The 19,078-nt window shown below is 48.0% G+C and overlaps 1 protein-coding gene across 1 annotated transcript; it reads left to right on the top strand.

Annotated features, from left to right (window-relative positions):
- The first annotated feature begins 792 nt into the window (after positions 1–792).
- On the top strand, positions 793–18,160 carry gpr139 (G protein-coupled receptor 139). The gene is made up of 2 exons (XM_047572122.1): positions 793–1,330; positions 12,548–18,160. The coding sequence occupies exons 1-2, from the start codon at positions 1,183–1,185 to the stop codon at positions 13,522–13,524; spliced, it is 1,125 nt and encodes a 374-aa protein (XP_047428078.1). The 5' UTR covers positions 793–1,182; the 3' UTR covers positions 13,525–18,160.
- The last annotated feature ends 918 nt before the right edge of the window (positions 18,161–19,078 follow it).

Here is a 19,078-nt window from a genome sequence, read left to right as displayed (position 1 = left end):
ATCAGATTTGTTAACATATCATTTTTTTGCGCACCAAACAACTGGAGAGTGATTTGTGGAAACTGACAGACGGAATGAAAACAACTGGCGCTCCCCGCCCCCGCCGTCAGCCTAGAAACACGCGCGCGTAAAGCAGACATCATCGGAGGGAACGCTCGTGTTTTTCAGCCCCGGAGTTCACTGACGCGTTTGAGATGCTGGAGATTCAAACGGTTTACACTGCACGGCAAATAAGACTGAGCAGCCAATCCCAACACCCCCCCCCCCCCCCCCCTCCATCTTCCACACACACACACACACACGTGTCTGGTCACATGTGGTTCTGCCGTACGTGGCATCGTGATGCACAAACAGGATTATTGATACGGCACCTTTCAAAGATTTGATGGAACGCCTTCTGAAGTAATTCAAACATTTGCACAGAAACAGAATATGAACCCCGTGACAAAAAGGCGATCGTCCATTCCCACCACTCAGTTAACCGTCCATTTATCTTTCCTCATCTGTCACTTCTGTCCCCACATCAGCTTTATTATCTCTTTCCACCCCCTGTCCTCTAATGCCTCCATCTCTCTCTCTCTCCGCATCCTTCCATCTCCCCCTCGCCGCCTCCACTCTTAAGCCTCCGTCTCTCCCTCCTTCTCTGCTCTCCACCGTGCCCTTTCCCTCCCTCCCTCCCTCTTCCCTTCCTTCCTTCCCTCTCTCCTCCCCTTTCCTCCTCCTCCTCCTCCTCCTCCCCCCCCGCCGCCGCCGTGCTCCCGACTCGCTCTCCCTCACTCCCCCTCGCTCACACGCTCAGGCTGCATCCTCCCCTTTCCCACTTCTACCTTCACGCTCACCTCTTCACGCCTCACTCTCAGCCTCCTCTCACCGCCTTCCTCTTCCCGTCACCCACTAACACATTTCATCTCTCGCATCTCCCCACCCCGTCTGTCCTCCCCCTCCCCACCTCTCCTGCCATCTCTTCCCATTCTTCCTTCTCCCACCCCCCCTTCTCCAAACCGGCTTATCCCACACTCAACCTTTGCTGTCTTGCAGCAAACGCATGGGCACTCACACTCATGCTGATTGGCACCCAAGGACAGAGCACCCTCTCTCCCAAACCGGCAGCCAGACGGCTTGATCGCGTGGTCCGGCTTCTTGACACTGAGCTCAGCTGAGGAAGAGGATACGGAAGAGGCCATGGAGCACAGCCACATCTTCCCCGTTTTCCCCCCGAACGGGAGCGCCTGGAGCGAGGGGCTGAATCCCGCCGAGGTCGCCCGGGGGTGCCCCCTCGGACCGCTGCCCGTCATCTACTACAGCGTCCTGCTCTGCCTCGGCCTGCCGGGTAAGAAGGGGGGATGTTGCACGAGTTCGGAATTTGTGCGTCCCCACGACGCCACCTGCGTGTCTAATTTGCTCACATTTTCCATTAGAGCCTGCATCGGTGGTTTCGCGGGAGTTGTGCTTTGCATCTTGATTTGTTGTGCACTTGTCTGCGGGACTGAGTGAGCGTGTGCCACGCACAGCTGCTCCCGAGTGTCACTCCACGCGCGCACACGCACGCACACACACTGTTGATTTGTCATACTGACCTTGTGGCCGTCACTTGTGCATGCACGTGTGCTTTGTATGTATTTGCCTGCGCCTTTGTTTGCATTGAGTTGAATTCCTACCTGTCTTGGACATATTCACGCACACCGTGTTCATATCATTTGCTCTCATCTGTTTTTTATTTATTTATTTTTTATATAGTCTGTGAGTTACTGTCAATCTTTGCGCAACAAATTGTGCAAAGACAAATTTGTGGCCCGACCCCAGAGGCAGGTGTGTTACACGGCTCCACTCGACGACCTGTATTAACGACGCCTCCTTCTTACGCCTTTACCGGTTGAACGATTAGTCCATTCACAGTCGGTGTCGGACGCATTTACTGCCTAACGTCCCGCTGCGTGATCTACGAACGCTGACCTACACTCACACAGGGAGGCAAAGTGGTGTGTGCGAGTGTGGGGCCAGTGTGTGTGTGTGTGTGTGTGTGTGAGTGTGTGTGTGTGTCTGTGTGTGTGTGTGAAGCAGGGCGACAACGAGAGGGACAGACCCAAACAGAAAACCTGGAGGTCAGTTGAAAGAGGAAAAGTCCTGATGCTTATCAGAGACCGGGAAGCCCAAAATGTTGAAAGCCCACTAGACCGTCAGATACAAATCGAGTCTACTTAAAGCCATCTCTCAAATTTAATTAACTGCCAATTTAAAGGTTTTAATTGTCCGTTTAGGAGTGATTTGATTTGAAACGAAACCCCTCTTTGTGTACAAGCGCGGGCTTTAAAATGTCCTTTTTTTGTCCTGATCCTTTAACAAATCTTCAGCTCTGAGGCCCTTTTTCCTTTATAAAGATTGGAAGTGAGATGTCATCAACAACCTGAGCGGCTCTGCTTCTCACAAACAAATCTGCATTGCATAGCGAAAAAGCTTCTGTGTGCCAAGACTGCAGCTGCTCCAGAGATTTTCTGCCTCGTAAAAGTAAAAGTCTCTCTTCCTGATCAAATCTCGCCTAATCATTTCTCCCGGATGGCGGGACGCAGTCGTACGCGAGCAGTTTGCTCCGTTTTTATTCGATTCCGCTGCCGGGCCGCGCTTCGCGGAAAGCCATCGAGGCAGTTTAATCGCAGGGCAACAATAACCTGAGACTGTAAGACAATGTTCGGACGGTCGGATGAGTAAGTCGAGAGGAGTGGACTCGTACTTCGCCGGGTGCGACTTATTCAGCTGTTATGACACCTCGCTCCACTCTGAATCATGAATGTTTCATGAGGGCGGCGTGTTGTGGGTTGCAGCACTGTGACCCGCAGACCCAGACGCACTGAACCCTTTCGATGAAACGGAGGATCTAATTTTTATCACCGAACAGTGATTCATTACTTTACAGCAACAGGGCTTCAGGCTTCTCACTCACTTTGACCTGCATGCGGCAGGCGGAGACGGGTCACATCAAGAGCACAGCTTCGAAGGGGGCGTCGGGGGGGAAGAGGAAAGCGATGAGAAAAGGGATTACGGAAGTGAAGTGTAGGGAAAAGATTACAAGGTGACCGGGGGGGAAACGATGCACAGAAGAAGCAGATGATTAGGGAGCAACTGGAAAGAAAGAAGACGGAGCGCTAATAGAGAGGGGGAGATTAATAAGAGCCGAGCCGAGCGAAGTGGCACCTCTGAGCGCTGAGTGGGGGTGCTGCAGACGACGACGGAGCTGAAACGAATCGCCGCGTTTTTAATTAATCGCCGTCTCTCCCTCCCCACGCCGCGCTGAGCGGGCATGCGTCGCCGTGGAAGGAGCGTGACCTTTGCCTCAGTTTTTGGCTCGATGGGATATCAGAGGGGGAGACTCAAGTACGGAGCGACGCGTCCCGACGAGCGTTCGCTGCCAAGAGCCAGACTGTACAGAGGGAAGCCAGCTGCTGATGAACGCCGACCTAGGACATAAGCGGACGATCAAGCGATGACGCCGCGAACGTCTGAGCCCGAGACAGATGTCAAACAATGGAAGGTGTTCGGAGACGTTTCGTCTGCACAGACACATTTTAACAACCCCCCCCCCCACCCACACACACACACACACACACAACCACCTCAGGTGGTTTATCAATCTCCAGACAGCAGTCAGTTTTTGCCGTCGATGCCTGGAATTTCGCCTCATTTGAATAATTTGCAGAACGCGGCAACGGAGCGTCTGCCTTTCCGAGATAGAGCAGCGCGGCGCACAAAGCCACCGAGGGGATTCAATTAATGCTCCGCAGTTTCTAATTGCATTCAATAATTAACAATTTGTAAACTTTGCTCGGTCATTACGCGGCCATGAAAGGGACGTTTGATAAAAACAAACAAAGAGAAAGTGCCGATTTAATTAATCACGGACGAACTAGCTAAACGTTTTATTAACGGGATGAGCCTATCGAGATGCATCTGATATTTTCTTTGAATCGTACGTTAGTTTCGGTTCGAGTTCGGAACTCGATGATAATACGGCGAGTTTGTTTTTGAGCATTTTTGACACTGACTCCCCACTTACAATGTAGGTCCCAACCACTGCGTTGGGAACTGATTACACCCAGTCACGTGCATCATCGTGAGTCTACCAACTCATCTGTTGTAGTAGATACAGCAAACTAATTGTAAGGGCCTTACAATCGACAGCAGCAGAAAGCGCCTTAATCAGTTGACGCCGTACTTTGGACTGTCCATTTGAAATCCAAATGGCGCGTAACCAAAATTGGACAAACGTTGTCATCTCACGAAAAAAGACAACAACAGTCGTCCCATCAGATTCCCACAAACCCATACATGGGTAGGGATGGGCACCGAGAACCGGTTCCAACCGAGCCTTCGTGCTTATCGATTCCCTTCACCGATTCGTTTCGCGCCGTATCTTTACGCCGAAGCATGATGACACGTGATGTGCCATTCGCGCCGCGTGACGACGAGGAAGACGTGATGGCGGAGAGGCTGAAATGGCCGTGGCTTCACTTCACCAGAAGGGACTGTAACAGTGCAGTTCATGCAGCACGCTGAAGCATTCGTCGACGACGCGCGGCATTAAATACAGAGGGAGCCATGTGTTCGGCAGTCTCCGGTCAACGGGTGCAGCTATTGTGTGTCTCAGCAGAGCAGTGCTACAGAGGATGCAGTGACCAGTTTGTTTAGGAATTGTTAGGAAAACCACAAACGCCTACTTTTTCTAGACCAAACATTCACAGGAGAAACTGATAAGGGAGTCGATAAAAAATTGGATCGATAAGCAGAATCGGTAATGGCATCGGCATCAATATGATCTTAATGATGCCCATCCCTATACGTGGGTACGTTTGACTGACTCGTTTGACTGACTTTGCTGAATGAACCTAGCTCACGTTACAGGAACGTATAAGCGACAAGTTCTTCTTTGGTCGGGAGATAGACGTGTACAGACTCTGTGAGAGTAAATGCGCACGTCTCTCGGTGGGTCCTTCCTGCACAGAAATGTGTGCGCAGTCACATACTGCACAGCACTTCCCTGGTCCTTCAAGCTGCGCACAGTTTGCGCGGTTGCGACTGGCGCACGTGCGAGTCGGAAAGTCTCTCCTCCCGCTCCCGCTCACCCGCCCGTCCAAGGGGAAAAGGTCGGGAGCGTTCGCCGCTAACGACCCCGTCTTCCAGCTGCAGCGTCGGCCAGGTGGCAGCCTGATGAAGAGATGGGCCCCCATCGATTTTCATTTTGAGCAATCGATTTGTCAATCTGGTTTGGGGCGGGGATGGGGGGGTGGGGTTGTTAACAGATACTATCAAACTGAATGTAGAGTTTGAGATTGTGTGCTGTGAACTAGAGTGAAATGGAAGGGATGTGAAGGTTTGTGCTGCAGCATGAACGAGGGTGGGGGGAAGTCAGATGGAAGACTGTGAGCTCCGGTTTGAACTCCGGTCTACAATTTAAGAAACGAGGAGGAGGAAGGGACGGGAGGGGGAACGGCGAGCGTGTCAGCTCGTCAGCGGGGGAGGGAGGGCGGGCACGGGAGGACACAGGAGGCGAGAGAGGAGGGAGGTGTAGTTTGAGGCGATAAATCAGAGACGGACGCTGACTTTGTTTGACCAGCTGACGGCAAAACGCAGCCGCTGCCGCTGGAAACACAACGATCTAAATCTAAAACATAAATACGGCGCTGTGGCATGGTCGTCATTTAACGATTCACTCCTCTCATCTTCCACCCGCCCGCACCACACCGCGCCTCCTCCGAACCCCGTAATCATTTCGTCTTTATTGCCGTTTCAGAGCTGATAATTCACCGAGGAGGATCCGAGGGCACATGATAACTGTGAGCATTGTTTACGGAGCCTTTAAAACACGATAAGCAGGGGCTCGACGCGCGAGTGCACAATGCCCGCACCTTATCACCGGTGGCAGTTTTAGCCTTGATGTGAGGACAGTCGTCTCCAAACCCTGACTCACCGTGGCCCGTCTGCAAAACGAATGGCCGTCGAGGCCGAGCAGGCAGCAGAACGCTGCAGTCGCGTCGATATCGTTAGCAGCACACCAGGCCACGTTTTCTCCCCGTCTTCCCATCAAACTTAAATATTCTATTCCAACACGCACCGTATCTCTATCTCACCTTCCTGCTCTTGCTGCATTTTTATTGAATATTTTCCTCTTTTGAGCTACAGCTCTCCCCGTTGGCACCCAGCGAGGATCAATCTTACTCAATAAAATCTGCTTCACTGATAATATTGCATTTGCGTCCCACACTCAATGCAAATGAACACGGATGAAAGGAGTTTCGCTTCACGGCAACACGCACCAATTCCTCCTCATTTTGCGGCGAATTCAAGTTTTAAGAGGTGTCCGTAAAGTTCGATTTTATTTATGTTTTAATCCTCGATTCGTGCGTTTTTTCTCGTGGCTTGGTAGTGAGGATGTGCCCCTGGTTTTTGTTCGGGGGAATTAAGGAATCGCCCTGCTTTATGTCTGGTCTGACACTTGGAGAAGACAAAGGGGAAATGGTTGTCATCAGGAACAAAGTGCCTGTGACCTTTGAAGCAGGCTTTGATATCCTGTCCCTCGCCTCCCTTCCTTTTCCTCCCGCCGCCTCTCCTCTATACCTCTCATTCGGTCTTTCTCTCTAATCCCACCCTCCATCCCCCCCCTCAATCACCTGCTCTCTTTTTAACTTTCTATGACCTTCCTCAGACCACGCTTTCCTCCACCCTATTTTACCGTCCCTCTTTTCTGCTCTCCTCCAGTCTGATTAGTCTCCAGATAAGCCTTCAAAGCCTAACCTCAATTTCCTGCAAATAACAAAAATAAATAAATAAACCCTCAATTGCAATCCTCCAGTGCCCATGGGCTTCTAAAGCCGTCAACAGATTTAATGTATAGAAATATATTGCATTAAGCTATGTGGGTGGTTACCTAACATTTATATAGGATCTACTGTCATAATGTTGCCTTGCTAAAGAATTCCAGCACATTAAACGTGGAATAAAAATATACTAAATGACATAAATAAGTTGAGCCTGCTAGCTAGCTAATGCTAATTGCTATTTGGATCATACAGTTCATTAAAACTCACTTGTTTCCTCCATAGACTGCATAAAAGAGCTCCTCTGAAGTGAAGCGGAAGCAAGCAGAGCTCCCCTGGTGGCTGGCTGCAGTATAGATCACAAGCCCCACACCTTATATGGTAGTGGATGGGTGAAAATAAGACAGGAAAATACACGTAAAGAAAAAACAAATTTCTGTAATTTTAGGTAGTTAATATAACGTGTCATTAGTTCAAGTGTCTTTTTTTTTTTTTTTTTAAAGTTTAGTTATTTGATGCTATGGCAACAGGATGTGACATAGTGATGACTACCAGTTGCCGAGCCAACCGCTCTGTAAAGCGATCCTGTGGGACCTTGAGAGTTGTAAAATAAATAAATAAATAAAAACAAATTCAGTGTATAATCCAACAATTCCTTGTATCAGCTGGAGGTAGAGCAGAACATGGTATTAATTAAACAAGGAAGTGTGGTCAGGATCTATATCGCGGCTCTTCCCAAAGTCGCAAGATGGCAATGTCCATATCCCTGAGAAAATAGCATCAGTTTGGCTAGTGCAAGGTCATATTTATGCAGTAATAACAATAAAATACACTATACCACATGTGGCATTATTGAGTTATGGCTGATTCTGAAAACATTCAATAGCCTGCTACAGTAGAAACAACGTTCTTAAAATAAGAACAGCTAAAATCTGCTGTGTTTCTCACTGTACTCACAGGAGTAAAAAGTCTGACCTTCGTGAAAGATGACCCAGATTGGGTGCCATCTGTTGGAATGACAAGTCACCAGAAGAAACAAGTCAATAATGCCACATGTGGTAGCGTGATATGAATTATATTATTATCGTTACACTAGAAAATTAGTTAAGAGCCGCTGCTATCAACATTTCAATTACCTGACAGGAAATTGGCCGAACAGAGTCGGATGTTGTCCAGAGTTTACCTTACCTTCCGGATTGGTGAGACGCCGTTAAAACCATCTATAGGCAGTTGCTAGGTGCATAAACCTCATCGAGAAAGAAGTATAGTCAATGATTTGGATGTTTTAGCATGTTTGTAGAAGAGATGGAGGTGAGCAAGGGGGTAAACGATGGGAAACGTGTGGGAGGAAAAAAGTACAGGAAGAAATATCAAAGTGAAACCCAATAAGCACGAGCGTTAGTGCTAACTCTAAGTGTTCAATCATTTTTATCATAACGTAACACGTTTTTTTTATGGGGCTCTAAACAGACTTAAGTCAATACTTTGTGTTATGGTGCATTATATATTGAAATTATGTCTTCAGAGGGAATTTACTCACCTCTTTCTCCGGGAGCCTTCCCGAGGGGCCGGACCTTCTTTTTTTTTTTACGATATTCCGCCTGTTTACTGTATACAGCCGCCGTGAGAAGCCCTGACGACGAGCATGCAAGAAATTGGCAGTCTGTCATGTTTTATCTCTGCCATTTGAAGGGTTCGACTGCCGAGTGTCGTTTTTTTTTTTTTTTTTTTTTTTTTTTTTTCCCCGACAGCCCGTCTGAACATTTAGTGGTGGGATGAGTCAGCCTCGTTACACACCTCGGGGAGCACACTGTGCCTTCTCTTTTCCCGCTAAACAACGTCAATGGCCCTGTCCCTCCTTATATTAGAGGAGCAGCGGGGGGAGCAGAGACACAAAGCACTCTCTCCCATGCGGGCAGACGAAGGGGTCACGCGTGCAAACGCGCTCACAAACAAATCAAAGCAAATGTAGACGGATGGAAAAACACACAGCACCTTGTGTTATTATTATTTTTTTTTTTTTTTAAAAACTTGCATGCTTCTTCATATGTTTGTATGCCGTCTATGTTGCGTGCCTCTGTCTGTCCCCACCTTGGCTTTCCCCGTCCCCCCGCGTGCGCCGCCTCACGCGGGCTGAATGCCGAGCAGATCCATCCCACTCCAGAGACAGACCCAAAGAGCATGGAGTCGATTGAAATGAATGGGCAGCCCGGCGCGGGGTGGCCAGAGCTAAATGGAAATGTCAAGCCTGCGACGGATCTCTTTTGTTTGTCTGTGGAGGGGCCCCGGCCCCGGCCCCGGCGGGGAGCCCGCAGCCGAATAATACCCAGCCGGTGACAGTCAACTCCTCACTGTTTCCGTCTCTGTTCGGCAGCGTGCGCAGAGGAACGGCGAGAGGGTTGATGGGGAGAGACACAATAGGGGAGAGCCGGGAAAGTGGATTAAAGTTGACGTCCATCTTGGTGGATTTGTAAAGGGTCTCCATCAGGCAATTTATAAGGGGCTCGGAGCTTAGCTGCAGTTTTTGCTCGATACAAACAGACAATTCATCTCGGATAAATTGGTGACACTGTGGGGGACGAAAGAAGACTGCGCCGAGATGTCGGCAGTTTGGATTGAGTTGACTTTATTTCACAAAATATGACCCATATAAACAATCGTACATCTTGGCCTTAGTCATTTACTGGATTATTGGACCAGTGATCCAAACCCAAATATTTTCTATCCCGTGTAACCAAGAGAAGCAGCAAACTCTTAAAATGTAAGAAAATGGAAATTTTGTTTTGTCATTCAACTCCTACAACATGTCAAAGTCCTAAAACAGTTCAAAAACCAGTTTTAAAACCAGAAAAGGCTAAAAGAAAATATGCAACATGACTAGAGACAAAATCCAGGCTCCTACATTTCCTACAATGCAGTTTGCCATTTGGTCAGACATTCCACTTTCTCCCGCAGTCAAGTAAGCAAAATAACTTAACATAATGTGAACAACCTGTAGTCAGTACAGTAGAAGGGAGGGAGGGATTTCATATCCTTGAGTCTGAGGAGAATTTACACTGTGGATGATTTTGCGAAAATGAAAATCAAAACAGGCCAAAAAAAGACCAAAAAAGGCCAAAACGGCGAAGCGAGATTCCGCCATATTAACCGATTAACCGTGCAGTGGTAAGCGTGTCGTACAGACAGGGGTGATTATGTTGGAGGGGGATGTAGTGCACTAAAGCCCCCCCACGTGTACACGTATGCCGCCTTGTTGAGTCTCGCAGGCCGCTCTGACATCTCATTTACGGTTATTGATAGATTTGATGTTAATGAATAGGCCGTCCCGGATGATCTGTGTGTTTGTCTGCGCGCGCCCCGAGTCGCGCATTGGTGTGTTGGGCGCGTGTGCGCGTCCTCCGCTGCGCATCCTCCAGCCGTGCGAGCGCATCTTCGGTCATTATCTGGAGCCCGCTTCGTAATTTGTAATCAGTTGATAGCGGCTGAGGCTGTGAAGTGTGATGTACCAGACTCCAAGCTGCCATATTTAATCCAATCCCGGATCTATTACTGCAGGAGGAAGGGGGGGGGGGGGGGGGGGTCAGGGAAGGCACCCACACACACTATATGGACAGTGACGGCTACTAAGTGCATTGACGTCTGTGAAGCTGCAATGCAATGTCAGAAGTATCTTTGTGCGAGGAAACAGATTGGACATGACTTCATGCTGCACCAGCAGTTTTCTCTTGAAGGGGTTGGTTAGCTCAGATGCAGTGTGGTGTTTGACTGTAATTTAACTAGCACCGTATGACTTGAAAAAACTGGAATTGTATCAAATCCTTCAAATAAGGTCTTTAAATTTTACACTTTATCACATATGCACTGAATAGGAAACTATTTCACTGTGCAAAAAGGAACAGAGGAAATCTAGATGTAAACAACATAACCTGAAAGAATCTCTTCCCGAATCGTCTTGAAATGTGTTTTATGAGATAGGAAACGCGCTCATTAGGTTCGCTAGTGGGAACGGATGCGTTCCAATATCACAGTCCCGCATTAATTCCCCCTCATGACTGTTATAACGCTCAGTTAATGTTGAGGCAGCGTAAGGAAAAGGTTGTAATTCAACCGCAGCGCAATTTTTAGAGGATGCAGCTCGTGATGCTGTAAAACTGGGTTTAATGAAACACTAGGATGTTGTTGTTCGCTATTTAGCCTAGCCCGAAATAAGAGAAACACCTGCCAGTGCAATTCAAAGGTACTACAAATAGTACTACAAACCTACTACTGTTGTATCTAATCAACTGGAAAGCGAGTGTAGAATAAACCCGAGCACATGTAATGAATATGCATATGAAACATTATTAAATGTTATTAAGAAAAAAGCTCAAATGAAGATATTTTGTTTTCCTAGGTGGCCAGTTAGCGGATAAATTCAATCAATTTTGATTTACCTTCCTCCAAGAAAAGCTGGAATAATTAGAAATAATGGCTATAAATTATACAAATTATGTTAAAACCTAAAGGTTTTCTCTTTCTCCCCATATTTGGGGGATCATGTTGTCAGTGCACTGATCCATGGGTGGGAATCCTAGTTCATCCCCTCCTTGTCTGCAGCTTTCACATTCCACTGGTACCAACAGTGAACGTCAGGCCTTGTTTACTGCCTCCGGGTTTAACTATACCAAAGCTTCACTGACAGGATGAGAGGGATTTGGGAATACCGATGAGTGTTTGGTGATGGAGCAAAAAAAAAAATAAAAATGGAGATGTACAGTTCTACGTTAGATGGAGAATCTGAGTTACACTCCCTTGCAAGTGCCCAGAGTCTGCACTTTGGTAAAAAAGCAGTAGTGGAATAAATCACACGTGTCTTAATGTCCACATTTCATTTAATAAAAGATGATGGAATACTGACCCCTTCCTGGACTTTTTACCCGTCCTGTGTAGATTTAATAAATAACCAGCGGGAGAAACTTAATAACCGCATAAGATATGATGGCGCATTGTTGGAGTAAAGATTGAAAAAGAGGAGAGATGGGGCGTCCTTGTTCTTTGTTTTGGGAGCTAAATTGCCCGGCGGCGGGCAGCAGTGTGTTCAGCAGATTGCCAAGGCTGCGATGCTGCACGTTGCCCTGTTTTTGTTGTGGCTTCGCACTTTACTAGAGATAACAATGTGGCCAAGGGCAGAGGCAGGTGCTGCTGGAAACACACAGCAGGTGTGAATGAAGGAGGGAAGGGGAAGGGAGCAATAAACGGGGGGAATGACTACATAATAGGAGACGCGTTTGAACACGGCAAACACTGCCTGGGAACCGTGATAAAAATTTTATATATTTTTTTTCGCATATTGGGCTGAAACTGGAAAAGGAAAAGAAAATGTCAGGGGCAGCGAGTTCATCCAGCTCATTCTCAGATCTGCTCACAAAGTGGGGGTTATACCGAGATTTCTAATTTGAATCCTCTTTTCCCGCTTATTTTTCTCCACTGTTTTGAGCGTTTGTTAGCACCTGCGGTGAGCGTCTCGTCCTCGGCTGCGTCTCCGTCGTCCCCTTGTTTGTCGCTCCCTGGATGAGTCTTACCTTTTTCAATTACCTGCTCACTAACACTCAATTTCTCTGTGTCTTTCCCTGCCCTAACCCATTCCTTTTCCAATCTCATCATACATTTTTCTTTCCCATCATTTCCCCGTTTCCTCTTTCCATCTACTTTCAATCATCCTCCCGCATCCGTCTTCCTCCTCCTCCTCCTCCTCCTCCTAGCTAACATCCTGACTGTGGTTATCCTGTCCCAGCTGGTGCTGCGTCGTCAGAAGTCCTCCTACAACTATCTCCTGGCTCTGGCAGCCGCCGACATCCTGGTCCTGCTCCTCATCGTTTTCGTCGACTTCATACTGGAGGATTTCATTTTGGCCACGCCGCTGCCGCCGTCGCTGAACAGCGCCGTGCAGGTCCTGGAGTTCTCCTCCATCCACACCTCCATCTGGATCACCGTGCCGCTCACCGTCGACCGCTACATCGCCGTCTGCCACCCTCTCCGCTACCACACCGTCTCCTACCCGGCCCGCACGCGCAGGGTGATACTCGCCGTGTACGTCGGGTGCTTGCTCTCGGCGGCCCCGTATTACTGGTGGCCCGAGCTGTGGCACAGTCTCCCCGGGATGGGCGGCGGGGGAGGGGAGAACGACCGGCGAACGGCGGCCCAGCACATCCTGGTGTGGGCCCACTGCGCCACCGTCTACCTCCTCCCCTGCACCGTCTTCTTCTCCCTCAACGCCGTCATCGTGCGCAAGCTGCGCCGGCGCCGCAGCTGCTTCCGCCTGCGCGGCTACTCCACCGGCAAGACCACGGCCATCCTCCTCGCCATCACCTCCGTCTTCGCCGTCCTGTGGGCGCCGCGCACCCTCATGATCCTCTACCACTTCTACTCGCCGCCGCCGGCCTCGCAGAGCGCCGGCCGGCTGCTCCACGTGCTCACCGACCTGGCGAACATGCTGGCGCTGCTCAACACCGGGGTCAACTTCTTCCTCTACTGCTTCATCAGCAAGCGCTTCCGGGGCATGGCGGCCAACGTGCTGAGGGCCCTGGTCCACTGCCGGAAGCAGCCGCCGCCGTTCTACGCCAGCCACAACTTCTCCATCACGAGCAGCCCCTGGATCTCGCCGGCCAACTCCCACTGCATCAAGATGTTGGTGTATCAGTACGACAAAAACGGGAAGCCCATTTGTATCTCCTCTTGAGTCCTCCTCGGCCACCGGCAGCTGTCCCCCCGCCCTCAATCGTCGGGGAGCGTATTCAGCCTTTTTGTCTCCGCGGCGACCAGCTTTGCCCCCGTGCGGGACTCCTCGAGGCTTGGAAATGTCAACACGCCCGGAGAACACAGAGGTCTAGCTAGCTTCGAGCGATAACAAAAGTGGTCGGCTAGCAAGGCGGAAAAGCAAACAGCAGATCATGTTCACCACAGTGTTCACAAAGCAGCCACCAGCATCTAATAGGTATTGATTGTTTCCTCCGTGCAAAAAAAAAAAAAAAATATCCGCATCTGCTGCGAGTGACTGACTGATAAAGAGATATCACCACCATCCACCCCCCCGAATACAAGCAACCATTTGCAAACGTATGAACTGACAAAACAACAAGATGAATCCTTGGTGGAGCGAATTTAGCAAATTTATATCGGTTCGGTCTCGAGCGCTCGCTGCCAACGAGCTTTCGGACGGCAGCATCTGTTGGGAGGATTTTCCAGAAGGCTCAGAGTCTGGGCACTAAAACATCTCACCTGAAGGGGTGATTCACTCAGGCAGAGCCGATGAGAATGTCCCCGCCGTCCCGACCGTCTCTCCCGTGATGTAAAACCCGCTCCGTCATATCCAGTTTAATACGCAGAGGAGTCTCAAAGGCATGTTAAACGGAGCTTTTTAAAAAAAAAAAGCTTGCGTGTGTCCGTCTTAGCGGCGCAGGTCACCTACCAAGTCTGCGCTCGCTACGAAAGACTCATCTCGCATCACAAAATCACAGGTCGTCATAGGACAAGTAGGCACAACACTGCTTGTTGCTGGTTAAATATTTATTAATGGTAGACTTGACTGTTACTGTAGCTTTGCAAAAACACACACGATAAAAAAAAAATATGACTCGGAGTTGCCGCGGCTCCGCGGCGTCATTAGTTATCACAGTTTCAATATCGGGCTGAGGAAATTTCTGCGCTCAGTAGATAGTCCTCTATTAACTATTAATGATCTTTGATGATGTACTGTTAGCCATTATCCAGATGAATATAATGAATGTAACTGAACATCCCTTGGACCCTTTAGCTTTGTAGGAGACTGAGAAGGAGAGAGAGAGGCAGAGAGGACGGAGGAATCCGCTCGTCCTTCCCTGCGGATTGTTTTCCCCAGCCGCTATGTCCCGTCCCACGAGGGCCCGCGTGACAGTGGATTTGGTCTCAGGGCCACGGCGACGCATTTCAGCCAATGGCCCTTCAGTAACATTTTACACCGCAACACGGTCACGTACGTCAACTCCGTCTCAGTGCCGTCCGGTAACAAACCGTAGACGAGAACGCACACATAGACTCCTCGCGCTGTATCGCCCGCAGAAGGAGCACATTGAGATCAGTGCACATCCATTCTGCAGACACCTCGGGACATTAGCGAGGTTCATCTATCTATAAAGGACGGAGCTGTGCCAAAGGGCAGATTTCCGCTAATACCTGCCTGCAGGGATCAGACACACCAGGCCTTTAAACCTGATGAATGGGAGGTGTGTCTGTCATAGCTGATAAAGCTGTGCCCTCCAAACTCTTGTTCGACTCTCAGATGTCTGAGACACTTCAGGGTGTGACTGTCTGTGTGTAATTTCTTTTTTTTTTACCAGCTATTAAAGAAAAAGCTGGGTCACGCACACAGGATCCAGTCAGCGGTGCGTGGGAACAGCAGAGGGGTTAACGTCACATCGTGTTTGAGGCATTTGGCTCCGTCCTGTAATCATTCACGCCTTGCTCCGAATGTGTAGACCCGGGCAGAACAATCTGTTCACGCTGATAAGATGTACAGCTCATGGATGAGTTACAACTAGTCTAAGTTATTGTTTACTCAGAGCAAAGCACCTCAAAGGCTTTTCTTTACATTTCTGTACATTGGACCAAAAAATTAAAACTGCAGAGAGCACAAAAAACCTCAGTTTGTGAGGCTACAGTCAGCAGAGTACACACAGTAGCTTTCCTAACATCATAAAGCATCTTTCCCGTATGGAAAACGTCCATTAGAACGCGGCCGTTAATGACTCGGGCTCATCTAAAAAAAAAAATTTTAAAAAATGTTCAGGTGTCACTGAATGTAATCCAGGGTTTTATTGAAACATTAACAGAGTCACTGATGTCCTGTTAGGCGCCTGGAGCTGGCTGCGTTTCAGATTCTCTCTTTTGAAATTGAAGAATACCGGCAATATCCCACAGCAGCAGAAACGTTATTAACACAAGGTCGGCCGGCGCTAAATTCTGTGCTCCCTTCCAACAGCGATCGGTTAGCGCAGTCATGATTATTCTAACTCTGTGTTTTTATCCTCTTCGTTGGAGATGATGCGTTCCCAGTACAGCTGTGGTTCCCAACCTGGGTGGGCCAGAACTTGTCTGATCTGAGCTCGCCTTCAGTTTTCAAGTGTTTCACCAGTCATCGTTTTTTAACCAGTACTGTGTGTGGCTCCTTACATGTATGATATGCAGAGCTTAAAGTATTTTAAGCAGAGTTCGTCTACCAATGGAATAGGATTAACGCAGCTTTCCCTCTTCAAACTAACATCACTAGCCAATCAGAAGCAGGGTCGGGGTGGATCTTGGAAATCTTGGGAAAAAATGACTACTTCCAAAATAAAAAATAGCTGCTGCACATATTTTAATGTTAAGCAAACTATATAACAAACATATTTTTTCTCCTACAAGTTGAACCTTGACGTTACGTCAATGCTATTATATTGGAAACCTGAAATTTCCGAGATGGAATATAGAATTTCCATATTTTCGCGAAGGCATCATCTAAGCCGGTGTTTGTCACTGTTGTTGGAAAGATGGAGAGTTAAGTTATGAAGCTAGGAGACTGTGTCCTGACTAAAAAACAAAGGACTTATAAATAGTCAAAATAATAACTAATATTAAATGTTAAGATGTAAATTTTGCAATTTACAGATCTCCAAGGAAAAAAAGGTCGGGAACCACTGCAGTACGGGAGGAGCCATGAGTGCGTTTAAAATAAATATAAGAGATGCATCTAAATAACTGCGGCAGCAAACTGCGGAAAAATTAGCCGAGGACGACGCAGGGAGCAACGGTTGTGATTTCAGTGCTCCCACTGGCGGTGCAAATGCGACAGAAAAAAAAAAAAAAAAAAGCACTCGAACATATGCCGCAATCAGGGTAGATCCCCACTGAGCGGTAACCCTCAAGGAAAGCCTCCGTGGAGATTGTGCGATAAACAGCAGATGTCTTCAGAAACCAACATGTGTAGGCCTACTGATTTCATTTCAAAACAACCAAAAAAATGACTATTCAATATGAAGAAATGGCGCCGATCGCTGAGCAGAAAGCCTCTCCGCGGCCTCTCCATCATTGACAGGCCGGCTGCGTTGCTGCACAATGAGTTCAGGGCATTTAAACCAGGGCTTGACAAATAAGGTGCCATGTCGCGAATTGACATTATTTGTGTCCACCGCGTTAGTTATTCAGCAATCACCGTAAGATGAATTGAGGTGTGCGGACTCTGAACTGTCACAAGGGAAATTACTGTTTCTGCATATGTACAGTGCAGCTGATGCGTTTTCTCTCAATAGAAATAATAACATGTGCGTGTCATTACGCTCTCCTTTTTCTGCTGAGGCACCCGGCTCGTGCTCAGCAACATAAACAGTTGAGACGTCAACCTGAATTACCGGCAAAAAAAAAAACACGTTATTCCACGTGCTGTATTTGCACAGGTGCCGACTGTTGGCTCGAAACGGCAGCTTCCCCCTCGAATGCTTTGCCATCGGAGATGACTTTAACCAGGACAAACCTAATTCCCCAGCTCCAGACTTCTTCCCCTTCTCTCTTACATACACATACCACGACTGTTTCCTTGTTAAACTGATTTTCTTCACGATGGCAAAGCGAACGAGGAAACGAAGATCGCCATCTGTGCCTCGCCTCCTTCCCTCTCTCTCTCCGTGCTCCTCCCACTCATCCCACATTACGACAAAAGCACTCGCATAGCGTTAATTTCTCAAGTGTCTCCTTTTACCTTTTTAACCGACTCCCGGGGAGTCATAAATGCGCGACGTGTGCATTCGGAGCACATCGCTTTGTCACCAGGAATTGACTGATGCAGTTGGGGACCTCAAGTTGAAGGATCTGAAGCGTCAGTTGATGGATATGAATGGACGGGGGGTCAATGACCAGTAATCACTCAGGCCAAAGTCGTACGCCGCAGGACGCGGCGCTTGATTGAATGCGAAGGCGTTAAAAGTGTGTGCTTTAATTCTAAGCAATTTCTGCCTAATGACCAAAACCCAATCGTGAAGAATGTATAAATGAATTAAACACGAAACAACAAAAGGAAAATAGTTTCTGCTTCAGCCCGCCGATCTCGAGCCAGATCAGCGTTGCCATGACATTCATCCCCCGTCTTAACCTCATCCAGCGTTTCGCCCATGTTAATGTGACATTTGTGCGAGAACCAGCGCCCCCTCGGCCACGGCCCCCCGGGGGGGGGGGGGGGGCGGAGGCAGACATGCTGGGAAACCAAAGTGGAGGGATGAGTTGCAAGTGGAAGGAGCGTGTCACATGCAGGTGTCCCTTCTAATCCCACGTGAGGCACTCGGGAGGGAGGGAGACTGACTGTGCGTGCAGGGGAGGGGGAGTTGGAGGGGTGCGATGCCAAGAACTCTTCCCAATTATGAGGGAGGGGGAATAAACACCCAGGATTTATATTTTCTTCAGCCTGATAATAAAAAGATAGCAAAGCATAAATCAATCAGGGGGGGAAAATAGTACGTTGTCCTCTCGGTTTCTCTCTACCTGCTCAGCTCCACGGTGTGTGAGTGTGCACAAGCGTGTGTGTAAATAAAGTTTGTATTAGACAGAGAGAAGCTTTACGAAGCGTTTGTGCCATAGGACCTGTAATGTGTAAAATCAAAACATGTATTTATACTCAGTCACGATGAATATAATTACATACAGCACAGTATTATAATGATATACCCATGAATGTATTAGTGACGCTTCTGGCATTTTCCTTGGTATTTTTCCAGTTGTGCTTTTCTACACGACGTCTTTTTTTTTTTATGAGCAGCCTTTTAGCTCCCTCCACGGCAGTGTTTCTAAACTGCGTTGTTGTTTTATTTTTCATTGTATGTGGGATGAATACTTAGAAGCTTTCATTTCCTTTGTTTTATTTTTCTGCTAATGAATGTACACCGTATTAAGAGTATGTATTACTGTGCTGTGAGAAAGTATGCAGAAAAGTACTGGCTAATATTTTTGATTAAAGAATAAAGAACCGTGTGTCTAAAGATTGAAATAGAGCGCTGCCTGTGAACGTGTCTTTTTGTCTGGATCGCACACAATTGCACCCGAGACTTTTCATGCCACATTTAAGACTCTAGTGAACAATAAGGACTGCACAATAAAGACATTTAGGTATAACTGCAAAAAGTACAATACCTCTGCCAATAAATACATGTTTAAATTTGACATTCTTAAGCTTTATGTCTTTCAAGTATAGCTTTCAAGTTTCATTTCTCTCTTTAAAAGGGAAATTACAGCTG

This window comes from Mugil cephalus, chromosome 20 (genome assembly GCF_022458985.1).
Source record: "Mugil cephalus isolate CIBA_MC_2020 chromosome 20, CIBA_Mcephalus_1.1, whole genome shotgun sequence".
NCBI classification, from domain to species: domain Eukaryota; kingdom Metazoa; phylum Chordata; class Actinopteri; order Mugiliformes; family Mugilidae; genus Mugil; species Mugil cephalus.
This window is presented reverse-complemented; position numbering and strand designations above follow the sequence as displayed.

Coding starts and splice junctions, on each gene's coding strand:
- gpr139 (XM_047572122.1), top strand. CDS start 1,183: ATGGAGCACAGCCACATCTTCCCCGTTTTCCCCCCGAACGGGAGCGCC. Junction 1,331..12,547: donor GCTCTGCCTCGGCCTGCCGG/GTAAGAAGGGGG, acceptor TCCTCCTCCTAG/CTAACATCCTGACTGTGGTT.